Genomic DNA, 22,881 nt, shown 5'->3' on the forward strand with positions numbered 1-22,881 from the left:
TCCAGGAAACTTGATAAAACTTCAAAGCACATTTAAGATTTGATATCTCTCAATAATTTTGACAGTGGATGGTGGGCAAAGTTTGGCTGAATGCTTCCAGAGAAACTTGCACCTTGCCCATCCCAGGGGGAAGGTGAACAGGGAAAGCAGCCATGTAGCCCGAACTTTTGCAGATTTACCCATGTGGTATTTCTTCACTGTCTCTCAGATTCAGATGCTCTGAGTCTTCATCCAAGAAAGGAGGTTTTTCAATATGTATTTATTTGAAAATATCAAAGCATACAAATACTTGTCTGGTTGGCTAAGTAAGAAACTAATAACTACTTGTAAACAGAACTCTTTAGTTTTTATTGCTAGTTTTTAGGTATGTAAAAGGATTTTTGTTTTCCTGGTGCTGGGTATTGAACCTGGGGTCTTGTGCATTCGAGGCAAGCACTCTACCAACTAAGCTATGTCCCCAGCCCAAGATTTTTTTAATTTAAACATTCTGACTGAACCCTGGAGTCAAAGTATTGGCAAATGAGATAGATGTTAATATTTCTGAGTTTTAGGAAATTTAGTTAAAACTCATGTTTGAATTATATAAGAAAAGATATATTTTTTTTCTTTTTTTTTCAACTTATCTGTAGAATCAGGAATGTCTTTTCTGGGAATTCATTTTTTTTTTTTCCCTTTTAAAGCAAGAACTCTTTCCTCTAAAAACATTCCTCTACCTTCTAAATGAAATATATATCTGAATAGAGATTGGGTAGTGTACCAAAATTTGTAGAAATCTAAATTTCAGGATTCTCCTTGAGATAAATTCAATTACTTTTACTTTCTGATTAATCATTTGATTTTTTAGAGAGATTTTTTTAAAAAGTAGTTTATTCCTCTCCAACATTGATCCACTTCCTTTTTTGGCACAGGATTTTGGACCGTGCACGACCCTCCTGGAACAAAACACATAAAGTTGTTAGATATTTGAAAAAAATATTTTCAGAGGCTGAAAATCACCAGAGCTGGTAAGAGAAGGCACAAATGTGGAAAGGTACAACAGCTCCCCGGGGGAGTCCTGATCACCCAGAACTGGGGACTGGGGATCCCTGGCTACCAGGACACTGCCAGGCAAGGCTGCAGGCTGGATCAGAGGACACTGTGGGAAGGGGTTCTCTCCCTCAATCATGATTGCAGTGAGAAAAGTTAAAGGGCCTCTTCATCCCCCGATTTATAGCAAGGAAATGTTTTGATCTTGGACCTGAGAAGAGAGGAGAAAGGAAGTCATTTGAGAATCTCAGACATGGCTGACCCTCTGGCTTAGGACCAGAACTCACACTAGTTGGATGGTAAAAAAAGCTGAGGATTTAAAGTAGTCCTGGTTGGTAAAGCAAATATGAATTCTGTCCAGAGCGGACAAATCTCTAATTCGAGCCTCAAAACACTTCCACAAATAAAGTTGGAGAGAGCATGAGCTTACACTCCCAAATCACAAGCCACCAGGAATGAGAGAGTAAGAAGGGAAGAAGTAATGAATCCAACCTGAGGAAACTCTGGGTGTGAGAATTATGCCAAAACAGAAAATGAATATTTAAACTTAAAAAATGGGACATTTGGATTGTGACTAATGAATGAGATTAGAAAAAAAGAAATAGGTAGAAAGGAAAAATAATAAAATGGAACCTCTACATTTTTTTTTTTGAAAGGACAGTAATAGACATTAAAAACTCTGGAAGGGTTACCAGCAGATTATACCAAGCTGAAGATAAGATAAATTAGAACATGTCTCTGAAAAGCTTTCCAGAATGCTGTGTGCTGCACAGAGAGATGGAAAATAATACAGAGAGGCTGAGATATAGGACAGACTGGAAAATCTTATCAGAATTACAGAACGAGATAAAGGATAGGGGCTAATACTTTTTTTTTTCAGAATTGATGGAAGATATGAATCATCAAATTGCAAGAAGTGCAGTGACTTCCAAAAAAAGATAAAAAGGAATCCACACTTAGAAAATTGAAGTGAGCTAGTAGGAAAGTAAATTCAGATAGCCCTTATAGCAACACTGTGGAGGTTCCATACGTAAAAAAAAAAAAAAAAATTAAACTAGAACTACTATATGATCCATCAATCCCACTTCTGTGTATATGTTAAAAGGAATTGGAATCAGTATGTCAAAGATACATCAGTGCTTCTGTGTTTGTTACAGCACTATTCATAATAGCCAAAATACGGAATCAAACGAAGTGCCCATCAACAGACAAATAGATACTGTGGTACATATATAAAATGGAATACTATTCAGCCAAAAAAAGGGATCAAATTCTGTTATTCACAACAACATGGTCAAACCTGAAGGATGTTATATTAAGTGAGATAAGCCAGGTGGAGAAAGAAAAATACAGCATGATCCCACTCATGTGGAATCTTTAAAAGTTGGTCTCATCGAGGTTGAGACAGAACAGTGCTTGCCAGAGGGTGAGGGTGTAGGGAGGAAGGGGTTTCGGGTAGAGACTGGCCAATGTTATAGTTGGATAGGAGAAATAAGTTTGGGTGTTCTGTTACACAGCAGATGGCTGTTTAACAGTAACGTGCATTTCAAAATAGCTAGATGAGAGGATTTTACAAATGTGTAAGGTGATAGATTTTCTAATTACTCTGGTTTGATCATTACCTATTGTATACATGTATCAAAATATCACATTGTACCCTGTAAATATTTGGCATAATCAAAAACAAAATAAAATTTTATTTTATCTTTTTAAAGTTAATGAATGAATTTATTGATTGATGCTGGGGACTGAACCCAGAGCCTCATATATGCTAGACAAGTATTCCACCACTGAGATCTACCTGCAGCCCAAAACAATTCTGAAAAAGAAAGAAATTTGCTAATTGTTCATCTTTGCTAGCAATAACTAGCTTTGAGGAGACTAGGCCAGGAAGTGCAGCAGTCTCCAATAAAAATGATGAGAATTTAAAAAGCAAAACTTCCAAAACAAAAGACAAAGAGAATATTATCACCAGCCAAAGAGAAAACACAGAATAATCTACAGAGAAAATGGCAAATCTTACGATTGACTTCTTAACAACAAAAATGTAAGCCAGAAGAAAATGAACTTAGAGCTTCAACATACTGATTCAAAACAATTGCATCCTGTTAACGAAAAAAAATACCCGATGGCACTGAATGATTTGGCGGACTTTATTCAAGTGATGGTGTATATGTTTGGGGGGACTGTTGCAATAGGTATGAGCCACTGCGATGGGATTTTGCAACAGGGAAGAGATGGGGCTATCTGAATATAGCATGGGGACTTAGAGCCAAGGAGCAGGGCAGAAGTCAGGAGATGGAAAATTACTAAAAGGAGACATCGGGGTTAGGGAGATTCTGGCTGACCCATCCTGGATTCTTACTGAAGGCCGTCCAGGGGATCAGACATTCCCCGGGATATGGAGGATGAGGAGCTCAAACAGATATTGTAGATGATCTGATGTTCAGGATGGTCAGAGGATTCTGATTAGATACTTGCTTAAATTGGACAACAGAGGGACAAACATGGGAGCCCAGAGGTTGAGGTGTACTTGAGGCAACGGGGGAGCTGAGTAAAGTTTGGTCCAAGGCAGAACCTTTGCCAATGCTCAGCAAAATTGTCTACCAAAATAAACACAGAATAAAGATATTATCTGAAAAAAAAAATAAGAGAGATAACTATCAATGGTTCCTTCCTAAAGACACTTGTCAGGATGGACTTGAGGAAGAATAAGGGCTCTGTCTCTCTCCATGCAAAATGGAATAGCAAGAACAAAAGGGGCAGTTTAACAATGACAGTATACAATAGTGGGGTGGGGACATAGCTCAGTTGGTAGAGTGCTTGCTTCACTTGCACAAGGCCCTGGGTTAATCCCCAGTACCACTCCAATAATAATAATAATAATAATACAATGATAACATTGTGGGAGTATCATTTATAGAACTAAAAATGTATTTTGGGGGGCCTAAAACCAGGTAAGATAGAACTAAAGTATTAACATAGGCCAGATGAGGTGTTATTAATATTAAAACATCTTAAGGTCCTTGTGTCACTCGGGAGAATGGTGATATTGATAAATTTTATATATTAAGCTAAATATGCTTTAAAAATTTTAGAAGAATCATTAAACAATGCAAATACATATGTAACTTCCAATTTAAATGAGTGAAAAAATTGGAATGTGGGGAAAAAAAATCTCAATCTAAAAAATACAAGAAGCTGGGCTAGTGACACATGCCCGTGATCCCTGCTACTCAGTAGGACGAGGCAGGAGAATTGAAAGTTTGAAGCCAGCTGGGAAATTTAGCAAGATTTGGTCTCAAAAAAAAAAAAAATTAAAAAGGAGAAAAAAAGAAAGAATAAAAACTACATATATACACACAAGAAAATGGGGGAACAGATTAGAAGTACAAAATCATTGTTAGAATGAGTCTTTGAATAAATCTAACCAAAAAAGTAACAAGACTTTTGGGATTAAAATATACAATTTTGGGCTGGGGATGTGGCTCAAGCAGTAGCGCGCTCTCCTGGCATGTGTGCGGCCCGGGTTCGATCCTCAGCACCACATACAAACAAAGATGTTGTGTCCGCCTAAAACTATAAATAAATAAATAAATAAATAAATAAATAAAAATTCTCTCTCTTTCTCTCTCTCTTTAAAAAAAATTAAAATAAAATATACAATTTTACTGGAAAACATTAAAGATGGGTTAAATAAATGAAGAGACATGATCAGGAACACTCATTTTCATAAAATTGTCCATTTTCTTCAAACTAATCAATAGAGTGAATATGGAAAATGAAGCATGAACAAACATCCTGGTGTGTATGCATAGGTGTCTCTCTTGATAAATTGCTTCTAAAATATATAAGAATTAGAGATGAGGGAGAAAATCCCAGGCACTGGGAAAAGAAGAGCAAGGTGAGACACTCACCAACAAGATCTCAACACATATTTATAACATAAGAGTAATTTAGAAAGAGTTGTAATTGCCTGGGAACAAGCAAGTAGATAGAATGGAATAGAGAATTCACAAAGAGACCGGGCAAATGTGGATAGCTGATCTGACAGAGATACCATTGCATGTCATAGGGAGATGAGGGACTCCTCGAGGAGAATTTTAAAATTCTGTTTTCCTATTGAAAAATGAAATAGATCTTAAAGCACAAGGGAGAAAAATCAATTCTAGATTAAAAGGTGAAAGCTAAAACTTTGGAACTGTACTGGATGGAAGACTCCATCTACCTTCTGGGGGGTTAATTGAATATATAAAATAAACTGACTGTAGGCAAGTTAAGAGGAGAAAAAGAGTCGGTCACAGTGGGGCACAGCTACAATCCCAACCACTAGGGAGGCTGAGGCAGGAGGATCGCAGGTTCAAAGCCAGCCTTAGCAATTTAGCAAGGTTCTAAGCAATTTAGTGGGATCCTGTCTCAGATAAAAATAAGTAAATAAAAAAGGTTGGGGATGTGACTCAGTGATTAAGCCACTGAGACCCACTCCCTGCCAAGAGAAGGAGAAAATTGTAATTTATTCATTATGTGAACATCACATGAAAGAAGAGTGAATATCCCCAAACCCAACATGACCTGGAAAGGTTTATCCCTTCTTCATAGAGGGGAGGGGAAGGAAACTTGGGGGAGAATGAATGAATTTGGAGAAAGACGAAAGATCTCGCAGAAGAATAGGGGATAGCCTGTGACAGAGTCCAGAAGAATAGGGGATAGCCTGTGACAAGGTTGGTCTGGCGTGGTGTCATGGTGTCAGACATCTCCTGTGACAGAGGGTGAGCTTTCCCTGGTGGCTGAGATCCCTGAAGAGGGATCCATGACAGTCGCATTGCTTTTGGAGGACCCCTCTTCAGGAAGACAAGGGAAGTTCAGAGGACCCCATCCCTGCATTTACTGCTCCCCAAGTGCCCTCAATCTGAAGTGACCAGCATGCCAGAGTAGCGTATTTGGTCATGGCACTTTTTCAACTCTCTTGTCATTTTTAGAAGTAAAAGAGGAAATAAGTCCTTGTCTTTAAGGAAGAATTTCTTTCCTTCCTTTCTTTTTTTTCCTTTTATGGTGTTGGGGATAACCCAGGGCCTTGCTTATTTATGCTAGGCTTACACCCTAACCCCCAAGCCTTCTTTTTTTTTTGGTACCAGGAATTGAGTTTATAAGGGTGCTCTCTCACTGAGCCGCATCCCCAGCCCTTGTTATTTTTTAATTTGAGACAGGGTCTCACTAAGTTGCTTAGAGCCTCAAACTACTTCTTCTTCTTCTTCTTTTTTTTTTCAAACTTCTTATTCTCCTTCTGCAGCCTCCGAAGTTGCTGGGATGACCAGTGTGACCACCATGCACGACATCCAGGGAGGGTTTCTTAATCAAGAAAAATAAAATTATGGCATTTGCAGGTAAATGAATGGAACTAGAGAATATCATACTAAGTGAAATAAGCCAGTTCCCCCAAACCAAAAGTTGAATGTTTTCTCTGATAAGGGAATGCTGATCCATAGTGGGGGTTGGGGGATAGGGAAGAATAAAGGAACTTTGGTTTGTGTAGGGAGAAGTGAGGAGAAGGGTGGGGCTGTGGGGGTGGGAAGGATGGTAGAACCAGACAGACATCATTACCCTACATCATGTATGATTCAGCTACTGGAGTAACTCTGCACCATGTACAGCCAGAGGAATGAGAAGTTGTGCTCCATTTCTGTACATGTGTCAAAATGCATTCTACTGTCATGTATAACTAATTAGAACAAGTAAAAAAATCTCAAAAGCACAAAAAATTTAATAAAATCTTGACAAATTTGACTATTTTTAAATGAAGACTTTATCAAATGGCTACATAAAGATAAACCACCAATCAGGGAAAGGTATCTCCAACATAATCTACAGAAGATTACTACACCAAATATATGTTGAACTCCAAATAATAAAAAGTCAAGCACTCAACAGATAAAGGAGCAAAACTTGCAAGTGTCATTGTATACAGAAACAATCAGCCAATAAATACACAAAAAGATGCTTAACCTCATTAGTAATTACAAATACAAATGAGTCACCTTTATACCCATCAGACGGGCCAAAAGAAAAATAAATTCTGTCAGCCTCACAATACCAAGTGCTATTATGGAGGGGTCTGAGAAGATCCCAGAGTGGGGGGCCTCACCTAAGGACAATAGTGTCCTCAGAAAACATCTAAGAAAAAAGAATTATAGATGTGCTAGATTTTAAGGCAGAGATTTAATTAGAAAAGCAGGGAATCTCAAGGGAGAGTGCTGGCCATCTCTAGAGTGAGAGATGCCCAGGGGGCTCAGGGCACTTTTTTTTAAAGGAGACTAGGTGAGGGTTGGGTATGAGAGGGCATGTGGGGATGGCAGCAGTCCTGTGGTTTCAAGATGGTTCACGGTGGTCTGGCAATTCTCAGGATCCTTTGGTTGACATCTCCAATATCTGATCAATAGGTAATGTTGGAAAAGAACCCTTATTATAGGTTTCATATGTCCTCTTGCTCAGTCTTTTCTAAAAATGCATGTACAAGAGGGCTAACTAACAATGTACAGGGAAATTTTCATAAGTAGGTGAATTTCTGGAAACTTTGAGGTTGTGAGTGAAGAACTGTGGATTCCTCAGAAATCTGGGAGAGACAGGCCTGGGAGAGAGAGCAGGCGTGGGGAGTGAGGTATGAGGAACTTCAGCACAAGGCTTTCAGATGAAAGGACTATTCCCCATGTCTTTTTAAAAATTAATTAATTAATTTGTTCTACTTAGATATATATGACAGCAGAATGCATTTCAATTCACTGTACACAATGGAGCACAACTTTTCATTTCTCTGGTTTTACACGATGTAGAGTCGCACCAGGTGTGCAGTCGTTCATGTACCTGGAGTAAAGACGTCCATCTCATTCCGCCATCTTTCCTGCCCCCATCGGTCTCCTTTCTACCTAGCTCTTCTTTTCTCTCCTACCTTATGAAGTGGACAATGAGGATGCGCCCACTGCTCGCGGGGCTGTGAAGTGCTGTAACCACGTAGGGAAGCCGTTTAGCATTGTACAGTTAAAGATGAGGGTTTCCTACACTCTGGCAATTCTGCTTTTAGGATACATGCCAGAGAAACTCTTGCTTATGTGCACAAGGAAAAATGAGCAATAATGTTTATAACTCCTCCAATTATTGTTGTGGGAGAAAAGAGAACACCACAAATGTCCATCTCCAGAAAAATGGATAAATAGTCATCTATGCATTCAGTGAAATACTATATTCAGGGGCTGGGGGTGTGGCTCAAGCGGTAGCGTGCTGGCCTGGCATGCGTGCGGCCAGGGTTCGATCCTCAGCACCACATACAAACAAAGATGTTGTGTCCACCGATAACTAAAAAAATAAATCTTAAAATTCTCTCTCTCTCTCTTAAAAAAAAAAAAGAGCCAATCTGCTCGTCAAAACGGCAATATTAAAAAAAAGAAAGAAAGAAAAAGAAATACTATATTCAGCTCAGTAGTTAATGATAGCTACATTCATGGACATATAAATCCCACAAACATACTATTCTATATAAAAATGGGTTCCAGAATACCTAAAATATAGTTTCATTTATGTAAAGTTCAGAAAACATGCAAAATTAAAGCAATTGGTCAAATAAGCTTCAAGTGTTACTGTATAATCTGTACTTTGTAATATCTGGTAGTTGCATGGTTCGTTAATCTTCAGGCTAACAGAAAATTAAGCATTAACCTTGGAACTAGGTAAAAAAAAATCTGCAAAAACCAAACCCTTTAAAATTTACCTACTAATTTTGGGTAAATATCTGTGTAGGAAATCAGATGATTTTAGGCTGTCTCTAAAATGATATTGGTAAGTTACCGATTATTGTCCTAAATGCCAGTACTTCCCCAGGCCATCTGAGCATGAGATACTGTCACCTACCCGCATCAGCTGGCTGCAACATTTGTCTAAGTGTTATGTGTCGGCTGCATGCCTAGACCACCAAAGAGCTGGGTCTGGACAGTGACACTGCAGAAGGCTGAGCGACATGTCCAGGGCACAGATCTCGGCTCTGGTGTTTGGCGTCGGAGGGTTTGGAGCTCTGGTTGCTGCCACTGCGTCCAACGAGTGGAAAGTCACCACCCGCGCATCTTCGGTGATAACAGCCACTTGGGTTTACCAGGGTCTGTGGATGAACTGCGCAGGTAACGCGTTGGGTTCTTTCCATTGCCGACCGCACTTTACTATCTTCAAAGTAGAAGGTAAATATAACAGCACATGACAACTTGCTTGATGAAAGTGAAATGTTACTTTTCCCCCCAACTGTGCCTGTGTATAGTGTCCTGTTAACTCTGTGTGAGCTTAAAGGGCCAAAATTTGTCCTGGATGAATGGGGCGTATGGTGTTCGCTGAAATGATGAAATCATCTATTTTACATGACAAAGGACAGTTCAGAATAACCCATGGATCTTTTAGAAATACCCAATGTGAATAATAAACGCCAGAGAAAGAGGTGGACACAGCTGGGTTGTGTTGTCACCTAGTTTCAATTTCCTTCAGTCAGAGAGGAATCCTGATGGGTCATTTGTTCTGTTGGAAGAACTGTCATTGACTTACTCTCTCTCCTTCCTTCTGCCTTTTCAGTAAACCATACTTATCCTAAGTTCCTGTGCTTCCTCAGGCCATCTGATGTATCTAGACATAAGTGTACACATAGATGTACACAACATGTACATGGAAGTGTGTATGTGTATACCGTACATCTGTGTGGTGGGGAGACAGTGGTGGACAAGGCTCTATCTTCTCCCCCAGAGTCATGGGAACATGTGAGATGATGGATAGAATTCACTGAGGGAAGGAACTCTGTTTTCAGAGGGGTTTCCATTTTTTCTTTTTTTAAATCATGTTTAGTGATTAAGAAAAAAAAGTAGTTAAGTGAAAGAAAAATGCCAAATGCCAATTTTTAAATAGTTAAGTGAAAGAAAAATGCCAAATGCCAAGAACTTTCTCTTTTAGGTGTTTTGTTGCTTTTAATGCAGCCAAGCTTTGATCTTTAAGTATATTTGAAACTTTATCATAAGTATATGTGTCTTAAAGAAGAATTTTTTAAAAAACAGTACTTTCATACTTCAGGATGTCTCCAGGGAAATTATTTGTTATTTGATTTTTCTCCTCTCTTTTCCCTTCTTTTTTTTTTTCAATATTGGAATACTGAGGATTGAACCCATGGGTGCTCTACTATTGAGCCATATCCCCAGCCCCTTTTTTAAAAAAAATTCTATATGTTGATGGACCTTTATTTTATTCACTTATTCATTTTTTCATATGTGTTGCTGAGATTCGAACCTCACACAGACTAGGCAAGTGCTCTACCATTGAGCCACAACCCCAACACTCCCCAGCCCTTTTTTATTTTATTTTATTTTGGGGGGTGAGTAGGGCACTTGACCACTGAGCCATATCTCCAGCCCTATTTTGTATTTTTTTAGATACAGGGTCTCTCTGAGTTGCTTAGTGCCTCGGTTTTGCTGAGGCTGGTTTTGAACTCATGATCCTCCTGTCTCAGCCTCCTGAGCTGCTGGGGTTACAGGTGACACTATGCCCAGCTTACTCTTTATTTTGACAGGATCTTGCTAAGTTGCTCAGCTTGGCCTTGAACTTGTTATCCTCCTGCATCAGCCTCCAGAGTTGCTGGGATTACAGGCGTGTGTCACCAAACCCAGATGTTATTTACTTTTATGTCATTCTAAGAATCATTCTCTGTCTCAGCTTTCTGAAAATTTGATGTTTACAAATCTTCCACAAGCCATGGGCTTATTGTGTTCAGGCTTGCTCCTGGGTTTTGGTAAAATTCAGACTTTTCACAATCAAATGGTAAAACTGTACCTTGGCCCCAGAAAAGAAAATGAAATAAAATTTTAACTAGGGAGTTACTAAAGCATAATATTTTGTGGGGTTTTGTGTCAACTATGCATGTCATTAGTCTACAGTTAGTGCCAAGGGATAAGGAGAGAATACTTAGGTAAATCCAGGAGATTTCTAATGACAAGCATCAGAAATGTTCAAGCGTGGCCACCCTAGGCAGCCCTGGAGTGACAGGTGCTATCCTAAGTAACCACTGGAGGAATCTGTGCTATGTCTCTCTCCAGCTTAACTTCTAAACTTGTTTTGGGATATTAAAAAAACAAACAAACAAAACAAAAAACAAAAAACACTCCTTCCACCATAGTAAATTTCCCTAGAATCAGGGCAAAATTTAAAATAAAAGAGTAATGTGTTTGTGGAGACACTCTTGTCATTCTGCATACCTCTTGGGTCATTCTTTCTCCATGGCCACCTCTTAGCCCGTTCCAACCTTGGACAGTAAGCGGAAGACATTGCATGTGGGTAAGTCTGTTTTTTTGTTCTTAACTGGGTTCATCTTTAAAAAAAAATGCTGTATTATGTTTCATCATATTTTCCTTAATAAAACCCAGTTATTGAGAAGAGTATGTGTTCAACCTTAGCTCCAATGTTGGTTGAAGAACAATGGTAGATTTCAGTGACTTCAATGGCTACTTCCTCAAATGCATCTTAGAGAACACACAGTTATAACTTGTATTGCTAAGAAGTGTTGATGATGGTTCAAATAATCTTCTACCCTTAAAACTTGATTGCAGGGGAGTAATATTAAAGGATGTAGTCATTATTAATCCAAATGATTTCCTTAAAAAAAAAAGTGGCTATGCTGGGTGTCTAAGATAAAAGAAAGGACAACTAATAATGAAGGTATGTAACCAGCAAGAATAAAATAAAACCTGCTAGCTCAAAGAAAAAAAAAAAAAGTCCTTCTGGTTTCCCTGGCCCTTGCTCAGTGATCAAGTGCTTGCCTAACATGTGTGAGGCCCTGATTCCAATCCCCAGCACCCCCTCAAAAACAATCCTTTATTTTAAAAGTTGATTTTGTTTTGCAATAGTAAAAATAACGTGTTCTGTATCTGCTGTATCTCCTGTACCTAAGAAGTAATTTTTAAGATCTGCTGAACTGACAATGCTCCCATTAGAACACACAAAATTAATTTGACATAACCTTTTTTTCTTCATCCTGAATCAATTTTATTTGAGATATAGTTTAATGTAGAAGCCTGGAACAACATCAGGAACATCAACATCAGGGACACACGGATTCATATTGCCAAAGGAGAAGGGGCCCCACAAATTGGGATTTCCTGATTCCTATGGAGTCTTTGCTAAAATTGCCAGTTGATTTTCATTACTCCTGTTTGACAATGTGATTCTGAAGGAGCAGGAGTGCTATTTGTCCAATAAGCTCTCAAACATCACAATAATTACAAATTGAGAAAAGAACTCAGAAGCTAATGGATGAAAATGATTATGTCATTAAACAAACAAACAAACAAGGTGTTTAAGCCTGCATTGTTAATTTGAGACAAATCTTTTCAGATTTAGGCCAGATTAAGCCTCCTGAAGGGACAAGGGAAACCAGAGGACTTTTTTGTTGTTGTTGTTTTATTCTTGCTGGTTACATAACCTCATTGTTAGTTGTCCTTTCTTTTATCTTGGACACCCAGTATAGCCACTTTTTTTTTTTTTAAGGGAACCATTTGGATTAATCATGACTACAACCTTTAAAGATTTGATGTAAAGATTTATAGCTTAAAGAATTTGGTAGCTATTTGGCTAAGGAACATTCAGTTATTATAAAAATACAGGCCTCTGTCAAAACATAGTTCTGTGATATAAATTTCATGAAAACACTGCAGAGACACCAACAATTTCCACAGTGGCCTGGACATCAAATCTTCTTGATTCCAATTCAGTGTCTTTAAGACCCAAATTCCACCATAGGCTATGTCTCCTGTCCTCTTGTGTTTTGTTTTTCTCTCAATGTGTATAGGGATGTTTTAACTATAAGAGCAAAGCATCTATCAGAGGTGAAGCAGTTACTTGAGCACCCACAGATTTTAGTGTCCTGGCGGGGAGGGGGCTCCTGGAACCAATCTCACTTAGATACCAAGGGACAACTGTATTTTTTCAAGAGGAAGGAAGCATTGCTCCAAGGAAGAATTGAAGCTGGACTGTGGCCACCTTGGACAGGGATTCGATGTGTGCGTTCATCCTGGGCTCCTGGTGCATAGTGGGCTCTGGATACATGTTTGCAAAATGACCAAATGACCATGACCATCAGAGCATGTGAGACTACAGATAGCCTGTGATGGGACAGTGTTGTGTTCTGGAAGGAGGCTACAGTGTGCTGAGCTGAGAAGAGAGTTTCAAAAGGAAGATCTCTGGATTCCAGCTCAGCAGACTGAGCTCCAGATTCTGCCTCTTCTATTAACTAGCTGTGAAACTAGTCTTATGGACTTGATAATAAGACTCTGAGCCTCATCCACACATTTTCTCCTCCATAAACCAAGAGAACAGGACTCCAGTAGTCCCTTAAAGTATCTCTGAACCTAAAATTCAATCCAAGAGCTTCACAATGCTTCGCCACTGGGGCAGTGGAAGTTCAACAAAGAATCATAGCTATTAAAGGCTCCTCTATTATAATTGTTCTTGAAATTAGGGCCCCCACCCTCCTTATCTATTATCTTGACCAGTTTTTCATGTTGCTCCTTAGAATCTTATCAGCTCCTGGGTTGAGATAGGTTTCAATGACCTCAAATGACCACATAATCCAAGCATAGGTGCCAGGATTTCAGTGGAATGAAATCAAAGCCCAGCCTGGAAGCTGCAGACAGATGATACCGGCTGCCTGTGGGAGGGTGAACCTTCTCAAGGGTCATGCCATAAAATAGGGCCCATGGAATGGCATTTGCTTGAGACAGGGAATTTTCTGTGAGCTTTCTTTCACTTGCAGAGAGAAGCTGGAGCTATCTGTTATTGAAATTTTAGATTTCTTGCTTGTTGAAGCATGTGCCTACTAAGCTCTTTATATTGCTATGACACTACGCCATAAACTAGGTAGCTTATAAACAACAGACACTCTTTCTCAGGCTGGGAAGTCCAAGATAGAGGCACCAACAGATTAAATGGCTGGTTCCTAGATGGCGCCTTCTCTCTGTGTCCTCACATGGTGGGAGGGGCACAGCAGCTCTCAGGGCCTCTTTTACATTAGCCCTAATCCCTCTCAAAAGGCCCCATCTGCTAAAATGATCATCTAGGGGGTTGGAATTTTGACATATGAATTGAGGGCACAGAAACATTCACACCATAGCATAGTGCCTTAGTTCATGATTAAATCATAGAAGCAAATAAATCAACGAAACAAAAAGCTGATTGCAGCATCAGTGAGGGAAAATTTAACCAGTTAGATGTTCTGAAAAATATTTACGCTTTTAATAGATACCTGTGTCCTTGCATGACAATTATCATTAATCCATGAGAGGTTTCCATTTTCTAAGATCCTAATTTTGCTGAGACTTAGTTTAATTACACAAATTTAGTATTAAAATGAACTGCGAATTAAATTTCATGATGCCTATAAAGTTATTTAAAAGTGTACAGAAGAAGTTAAGTTTCATCTTTGGGAGTTTTTGCTCCCAAAGAGTGAGCCCAAGAAACATCTTGTGTGTTCTTGTCCCAGTGGACAGTGGTGATACTGCCAGTGACCTGTGACCAGTCCTGCTTCCCCACAGGTTGAAGTATAACATTAGAGAAGCACACCAAGGCAAGCATATAAACCAGGGTTTATATAAAAAGGGGTCACATAGACTTCTCCCGGGAGGGAGAAGGGGGCCACAGCTGGTATCCTGGTATGCCAAGAAGCGTTCTACCTTTTTATATGCCCTAGGTTTCCGTTGTTCTCCTGCCCTCTTCCCCTTATCTCTCTCCTTCCTGCCATTGTGACTAGACCCAGGAGATGCTCGGTAAGATGGCCAAAAGGTGGGAAGCGACAGACGGGAGCAGCCCAGGACACATTAATTAATAACTTTATAACTCCCTGTAGGGAGGGGCAATTCCTGGGACAGGTTACCTTACCAACAGGTTGGAGCAGGGGCTGAATCTTGTTAAGGGTGGAGGAAGGGATCTGAAGGAATTCACATTTCAATCCTCCACTCTCTGGATCTGACCCTTGCCTATCTGCCTGTCTAATTCTGGCTTCAACGGCATCATTTCATAAGTGTACTGACACGATCATAAGCCAAGGGAGGCAAAGTGTGATTTCATAGAACCTGGACAGGATGAACCACCATGAAATTTTCTTTCTGTCAATCATGTTGCAAGGCACAAAGGCCAGTGCCCTGGCCTTGCAGTGAAGATGGAATTAAAGCCACCAAAGGGACATCACCTGCCAAAGCAGTCTGCATCGGGACTTGGAGTCCTGAGTCAGTATGCTGATGTTCTTTCACTGAAGCATCAGAGCTATTTCAAGAAATCTTACCTCCACAGATAGGTGTTCTCTTAGAGGCCAGAACCCTCTTCCTCCCTCCCTCTCTCTTTCTTTTCTTCCTTTCCTCTGTTCCTTTCTTTACCTTTCTTCCTTCCTTTCTCCCTCTCCCTCTCACTCTCCCTTTCCATTTTGTATTGGGGATTGAACTCAAGGGTGCTTAACCACTGAGACACATCCCCAGCCCTTTTTATTTTTTATCTGAAGACAGGGCCTCACTAAGTTGCTTAGGGCTTTGCTAAATTGCTAAGGCTTGCCTCAAACTTGATTATCCTCCTGCCTCAGCCTCCTGAGTCTTAACAGGCATACAGCTGATTGTCTTAATATCCTTCATAGCTACCATTGTGTCTGGCTCTTACCAAGCACTCAGTAAAGGTATGTGGATTAAGTAAATGAACAAAGAAACTCTGCACTGTGTTAAATTCTGATATTAAAAGATACAAAGAGATTGTCCACACATATCTCCAGGCTCTAGCAAAGGAAGAAAGCCCTAGGGAAGTGCTTAGGGAGGTAGAAGAGCCACGAGTGTTTTTATGAGGCGTTTAAGAAGCACAGGAATTCAGAGCCTTAATTCTTGAAGTGTGATCTGCACACCAACAGCATCTGTATCCCCCAGAAGCTTATTAGAAATGCAGAATCTCAGCCTCACTATAGACCTGTTGAATCAGAATATGCATTTAAAAATATTTTTAAAATGTTTTTCCAGTATAATGCATTATAATTATACATAATGGTGGGATTTTTTTGTTATGTATTCCTACATACACACAATGTAACAATGAAGTTTGGCCAATATAATTCCCCAGTATTTCCCTTTTCCCTGGACGCCTCCCACCCACTTCTGCCACCTGTTCCTTTGCCCTACTCTACTATCTCCCTTGGATTTTCACGAGATCCCTCCCAACCTTTCTTTTCTTTTTTCCTTTCTAGCTTACACATATGAGAAAAACCAAACAACCCTTGACATTCTGAGTTTGGCTTATGTCACTTAACATAATGTTCTCAAGTTCCATCTGTTTCTTGCAAATGATGTAATTTCATTCTTAATGGTCGAATAAAATCCAGTTGTGTATGTGCACCACAATTTCTTTACCCCTTCTTCCATTGACAGGCACTTAGGTTGGTTCCACAGTTTGACTATTGTGAATCAAGGTGCTATAAACATGGGTCTCTCTCTATATATGTGTGTATTGCTACAATGTTCTGACTTTAATTCTTTAGGATAAAAGCCAGGAAGGGGTATACCTGGGTCATATAGTGGTACCATGCCCAGTCTTTTGAGGAACCTCCATATTGATTTCCTTAGCGGTTGTAGTACTTTGCAATCTCACCAACAGCATGAAAGGGTTTCTTTTTCTCCGCATCCTCTCCAGCATTTACTATTGTTTTTATTCTTGATGGCTTCCTTTCTAACTGGAGTTAGAATGTGCATAGCAAGATCTCCAGGAATCTTCCTATGCACATTGAAAGTTTGAGACATTTTCATTTAGAGGTTGGATTTAGGAGTCTGATGGGCTCCATGTTTACTAAGAGTCTCAATCTTTCTTAACTTCAGTGTTTTTGCTAAATGATGATTATATGAGATAACATAGGTGATGTGAAAGAAAGCTCTCCACAAATGGTAGCAATTATCACTATAAATACCTCTTTCAATGCCTTCAAAATTCTCATCTCTAAGAAGTCAGTCATTACTTCCACTTTATCCATTTGTTTCACACTAGCTGCTTCCTGAAATCCAAAACCTGATGGACACATGTCTTACGTCATGTCTGTAATAACGCAAAGAATACTGTTGGGCTGAGGCTGCGGCTCAGCAGTAGCACACTTGCCTCACATGTGTGAGGCACTGGGTTCAATTCTCAGCACTGCATTTAAAAATAAATAAATAAGTAAGTTCTATCAATAACTAAAAAAAAATTTTAAAAATTAAAAAAAAAGAATAATGTGCTCATCAGACTGTAGTTTGTGCCTAGAACTTGCTGTTCCTTTTCTTTTTTTTTTTTTTTTTTTTTCTTGGTACCACGGATTGAACCCAGGGTCACTTAACCACTAAGCCACAGCCACAGCCCTTTTTGTGTTTTATTTTTGAGACAGGGTCTCACTAAGTTGCTTGGGGCGTCTCTAAGTTGCTGAGGCTGGTTTTGAACTCGAGATCCTCCTGACTCAGCCTCCCGAGTCACTGGGATTCCAGGTGTGCACCACCACACCTGGCACTTGCTGTTTCTTATAAGGCAAGACTACTCTGCACTTAGCTGTCAGGTTCTCGCTAAAGATGTGGGTCTGTCTATTATGTCAGCTATATTTTGGGAAGCAGGGGAAAGGCCCCTTAGGGCTCCACAGGGGGAGGAAGGGCTCCAGCGAGTCTAGGGTGTGTTTGCCACTGGAGCAGGTAGAAAGAACAAACATTTACTCAAATATTCCTAGCACCGAGGGGCGTGAGAAACTGTGATGAATTGTTTAATGTCTTGGTTTAGGTTATAACTCCAGAAAGCTCAAGTTAACTATGCAAATTGAGCCAATTACTTAACCTCTCAAAGACTCCATCTTCTCAACTGTAAATGGGGATAATTCTTACCTCATAGTGTTGTTCTAAGAAATGGTGATGTAAAACCCTTTCCGGCACATCAAGAGCAGTTATCATGATAAGTTGTCATATTGTCAATGACGATTTTGAGACTGTTAACATGGGGCCACTGGTTGGGATGATTTTTAAATGTGTGCCAATCACACTTCACATTTTACAAAGCACTTTCACATGTGCTCTCAGTTATTCAGAAGACTGACATCCTCCAGTTCCCATTTCACATGCAGAGCAACTGAGGGTCACAGGGGACCATATTTATACCTGTGTGGTCTTCCATAAATCTTTTGGGGAAATGGTCAGCATTTAGTACCAGCCCCCAAATCTGTGCTTAAATCCTAGCTTTGTCACTAAATTTTTGTGTGGCTTTGGATAAACTCCTTAAATTCACTTTATTTCCCTTCTCTGGAGAAGGAGGGGGAAGAGGAAACCTAGTTACATACTCTTTTAGTCAGCTTTTGTGACGCTATGACCAAAATACTCAACAAGAACAACTTAGGAGGAAAAATTCATCCGGGGCTCATAGTTTCAGAGGTCTCAGTCCATAGACAGCTGCCTTCACGGCTCTGGGTCCAAAGGGAGGCAGCACATCACAGGGGAAGGGCCCAGCGGAGGGAAGCGACTCTGCTCATGACGGGGTCAGGAAGCAGAGAGACAGGAAGAACAACCCTTCCAGGGCACAGCCCCAGTGATCCATCTCCTCCTGCCACATCCCACCTGCCATAGTTACCACCTAGTGAGTCCATTTAAACTGGGATGGACTGTTGGTGTGGCTCTCACGATCCCATCACTTCACCTCTGACTATTCCTGCATTAACAGGGGTTTTCAGGGGACGCCTCACATCAAAACCATAGCAGGTACTTCAAAAATTTATGGAGGAAATCAAGCGAAAGAAGCCAATCCCACATACATACACTAGTGTATGGTTTGAAATGTACCTGGGCTTGTATTAACCAGGTATACAACAGACAGGGAAATGTGCGCCATGAAAGACGTTTTAATTAGGTGCCAAGAAAGAACCCCTAAAAGCAGGAGGCCAGCATGGGACACATGGGGGAGCACAGGTTGGTCAGGAGGCAGAGGGGTGGAGGAAGAGCGTGCACCAGTGTCTTTATTACATTTTTTTTTTAATTTTGTTTGTTAGAAAGGAAAGACGTGCAAGGCAGGGTAATTGGACTAAGCAAGAGTCGGATTGGCTAGGGGGAATCATCAGTAGGCTCTGAGTCCTGTTTCTGGGTGACTAGGGTAGGGGATTATGTGGGGCACCAGAGCTTGATAAGGAGCAGCAGGGGTATGCTCTGGATCACTTGGTTTGAGTATGAAAGTCTTGTTATTTCTAAGAATTGGCTAGCCCTGGGAGGCCCCAGACACTAGAGCATGGAGAACACAGAAAATAAGGAAGTACAGTTAACCCTATGGACAGTGGATCCCTTGTTAGCTTCGGTATCTGCAAGGTGAGGGTTTTGCTGTCCCGTTTCTCCTTGAGGACATCACATGCAGGTCTAATTATCAGTGTTTTCTCCTGCTGAATATTCTGTGAAGAAATAATTCAGGTTTATCATTCATAAGATTCATTCTCTCTGCTCATTGTCCATCTGACCACGTGTGCAGCTAGACAAGGCTACTGCGTGTCCACTGGACAGATTCTGTCACTTAGCATAGACTATATCTCATCCTAAAGGAAAGGCACTAGAAGGACATCTTCTAAGCAAACATTATGCTGGACTCAGTCGTTTTAAAACTTCCTGTCACTATGCATTTTAAGGTCATGTATGTTAGAGAAAACTACATGGTTCTTTTTTTTTTTTATTGGTTGTTCAAAACATTATAAAGCTATTGACATATCATATTTCATACATTAGATTCAAGTTTGTTATGAACTCCCAATTTTACCCCAAATACAGATTGCAGAATCACATCGGTTACACATCCACATTTTTACATAATGCCCTATTAGTAACTGTTGTATTCTGCTACCTTTCCTATCCTCTACTATCCCCGCTCCCTCCCCTCCCATCTTCTCTCTCTACCCCATCCACTGTAATTCATTTCTCTCCTTGTTTATTTTCCCATTCCCCTCACAACCTCTTATATGTAATTTTGTATAACAATGAGGGACTCCCTCCATTACCATGCAATTTCCCTTTTCTCTCCCTTTCCATCCCACCTCATGTAAGAGAAAACTACATGGTTCTTAGTCGAACTTAGGATAACTGGACTGGTTTTCAGGAGCCAACTTGTCCACAGTGAGGTTTTTGCTAGAGTTCTGTGTGTATCAGGAAAAAAATATCAAAGGTTGACAGTTGGCAAGTTGTTCTGATGCCATAACACAGCTGTAAAGGGAGCCCTGTAAATATCCAGTTCCTGTATTCATGGTGCAGAACATAGCCTCTGGGGTCTTGGGAAGGAAGAGGACCCAGGCCTCTCCTGAGGATGTACTGTGTTGAGGAAGAGAGTCACCTGGCAAACAGTCCAGAGCAACAAGCACATCTGACCGTGAAGCTCAGGGACAGTTAGACTTCCAGAAGAGCTAGCGCTCAAACTGTCTTGAAAGCTGGGCAGAGGTTGCCAAGGGGAAAAGGAGGGAGAGAGGGTTTTTTAGGTTAAGGGACTCCCTGCTCTATAACTGATTAACTGTGTGACTCCAGGCAGAAAGCTGAACATTCAACTTCCCTTATCTGCAAAATGGGAGTATTCTCTACTTCAGGGGGTGGTGGTCAGGTTAAGTGAGTTAATTTGTGTGTACACAAATTACAGCAATGCCTGGCACCTACAGTCAAAGGTCTCGAAGCAGGAGGGAGCCACGTGCATCCGGGAAGAGTGAGTCCTTGGAATTGACTGTCCCTACCTGATTGTCCCTACCTGATTCCAGTCCCTTAATAGGAAGCATCTTCAGGGGGAGGCAGAAGGTCCCGCAGCAGAGGTAGATTCAGGGGAACTTGCCAGGGACCTTCAAGCTCTACAAAGGGATCCAGACTTTACCTCGAAGGAGCTGGGAAGTTATAGAAACAGGGTAGCGGAGAGTTCCTGATGGGATTTGCACTGTACAAAGATCCTGTGGTGTTTCATGTTGAAACCTGATCATTGGCACAGTGGGGACCTAGAGGAAGATATTAGGAGGTAGAAATGATAAGTGTGGTGACTCTAAGGATTCCTGGCTGGTCAAGGGGCAAGAGAAAGCTGGGAGCAATACCTGTCCCTATCTGATTCCAGTCCCTTAACCTAGTGCAGTAATCCCCAGTACCTACCAACATTTCAAGTAAACAGATTCTGAACTTCATGTTTGGCTTTGAGACATCAATTGTACAGAGCAAGAAAGGATAGTTTGACTGACTAAATTTATTTATTTTTAAACTGTGCTCTTTAGATGTTTGATGCAAACTTACAGGAAGATCTGGCAGCTATAAAGATTCGTTGACAGTGTAAGGATAACAAGATTAGGAGGATGATGCCCCCATCAAACTCTGTGCTCAATTGCATAGTTCTAGTCTTGCATATTCTACTTCAAGGGACAGGGACAGAAGCCACGTTCATTGGTTCCAAGGAGGGTGACCAGGAGGATGAGTGAGGCCTTGAAATAACTTCATAGTAATTTGTTTCACTTAAGGGGGGAAAAAAAAAACAAGGAAAATATATGGGGGTTGGGAATAGGAAGAAACCCAATAGGATCTTCCCTAGATGTTACTAGGAAGGTTCTGGAGAAGACATTTGTACCACAATTGCCCACAGTGGAACAGGCTGCCTCACAATAAACAGGCTAGGAGTACCCAGAGAATGTAGGGGTCCTCTGCTAACCAGGTTGGAGAACCAGTTCCTGCAGATGGGAGAATGGACCAGTTAATTTCTCAAGTTACTTCCAGTGTAAGACATCCAAGATTCTGTGGTCATGCAACAGAAAGAAATTTTAAAACATCTATTTCCTTTTTTTGTTTGTTTGTTTTTGTAAATGACTGTGTCTTAAAATAAAACAATAAAAAGAACTGGGGATGTAGCGTGATGGTAAAGTACCCCTGGATTCCATCCCGAGTACCAAAATAATTAATTAAATAAAAGGAATCATGAGACAAAGTAATAAGTGTCATAATATGTTAATGTTATCTTATTTTAACCCTAGTGGTAAATATGTTTGAATTAATAGAAGAAATAATAGTCCTTTATGTTTAACTGCCATTTTGAGGGGTTTTAAGCTCACCCACAGTGTGTCACCTCATCTTTGCTGGGAGAAGGAGCTAAGTGACGGGGCGGGGGGGGGGACACAGGAGGACTAGTCCTGCTTTTAACTGAATCACTTTGTGTTGACACCTGTGGTCTATATGTACCTGATGTCGTCTGTACATAAAAACCAGGCCAGACATCCTCTAAGGAGATTGACTTTCTCCATGGACAACACGGGGACTTTGAGGACTGGGGATGTAGCTCAGTTGGTAGAGCACTTGCCTCGCATGCATAAAGTCCTGGGTTCATTCCCCAGCACCAGGGGGGGGGGGAAATGAGGACTTTAGGTGAGGTGGGCAGAGGAAAACGAAGGACCATCTTTTCCTCCATTCCAGATGTTCTCATTTACTTGACCCGAGCTGTAGACCCACCACACTGACTCCTCCCTTGTGGCTGAGACGCTTCCTCCACACTGCATCTGGGCTCTATGTTCTCCTGCCCTCCCTCAGCTTCCAGTCCCTAGAGGTCAGCTGATGCCCAGGCTCCTGTTTATACCTGGACCTCAGACCTCTCACTGTGTAGCTGGCTGAGGTCTGGGTTCTGGGTGGAGATCCGTCTCACGCCATCCAGCCCTCCTGCTTGCTCTGTCCTGACCCAATGCCCTCTCTGGACTCTACAACCTGTTTCCTCTGTCTCCCTGGTTCTCTCTGATACTAGAACTTACTCTCCTTCATGAGTGCCTTGGGAAGAACTATCAGAGCGTATCTCCAA

At 40.7% G+C, this 22,881-nt stretch overlaps 1 protein-coding gene across 3 annotated transcripts in view; it reads left to right on the top strand.

Moving 5' to 3' along the window:
• The first annotated feature begins 9,031 nt into the window (after nt 1-9,031).
• The window catches only part of Cldn10 (claudin 10), a 102,909-nt gene continuing 89,059 nt past the window's right edge, over nt 9,032-22,881 (top strand). For 2 of the 3 annotated variants that reach the window (XM_027938931.2, XM_027938933.2), the window contains exon 1: nt 9,032-9,188. In XM_027938931.2, the coding sequence (XP_027794732.1) occupies nt 9,032-9,188 (157 nt within the window). Of the gene's footprint in view, nt 9,246-22,881 lie in introns of all 3 variants that reach the window. The other variant, XM_027938932.2, reaches the window with a different exon arrangement.

This window comes from Marmota flaviventris, chromosome 4 (assembly GCF_047511675.1).
Source record: "Marmota flaviventris isolate mMarFla1 chromosome 4, mMarFla1.hap1, whole genome shotgun sequence".
Classification (NCBI taxonomy): domain Eukaryota; kingdom Metazoa; phylum Chordata; class Mammalia; order Rodentia; family Sciuridae; genus Marmota; species Marmota flaviventris.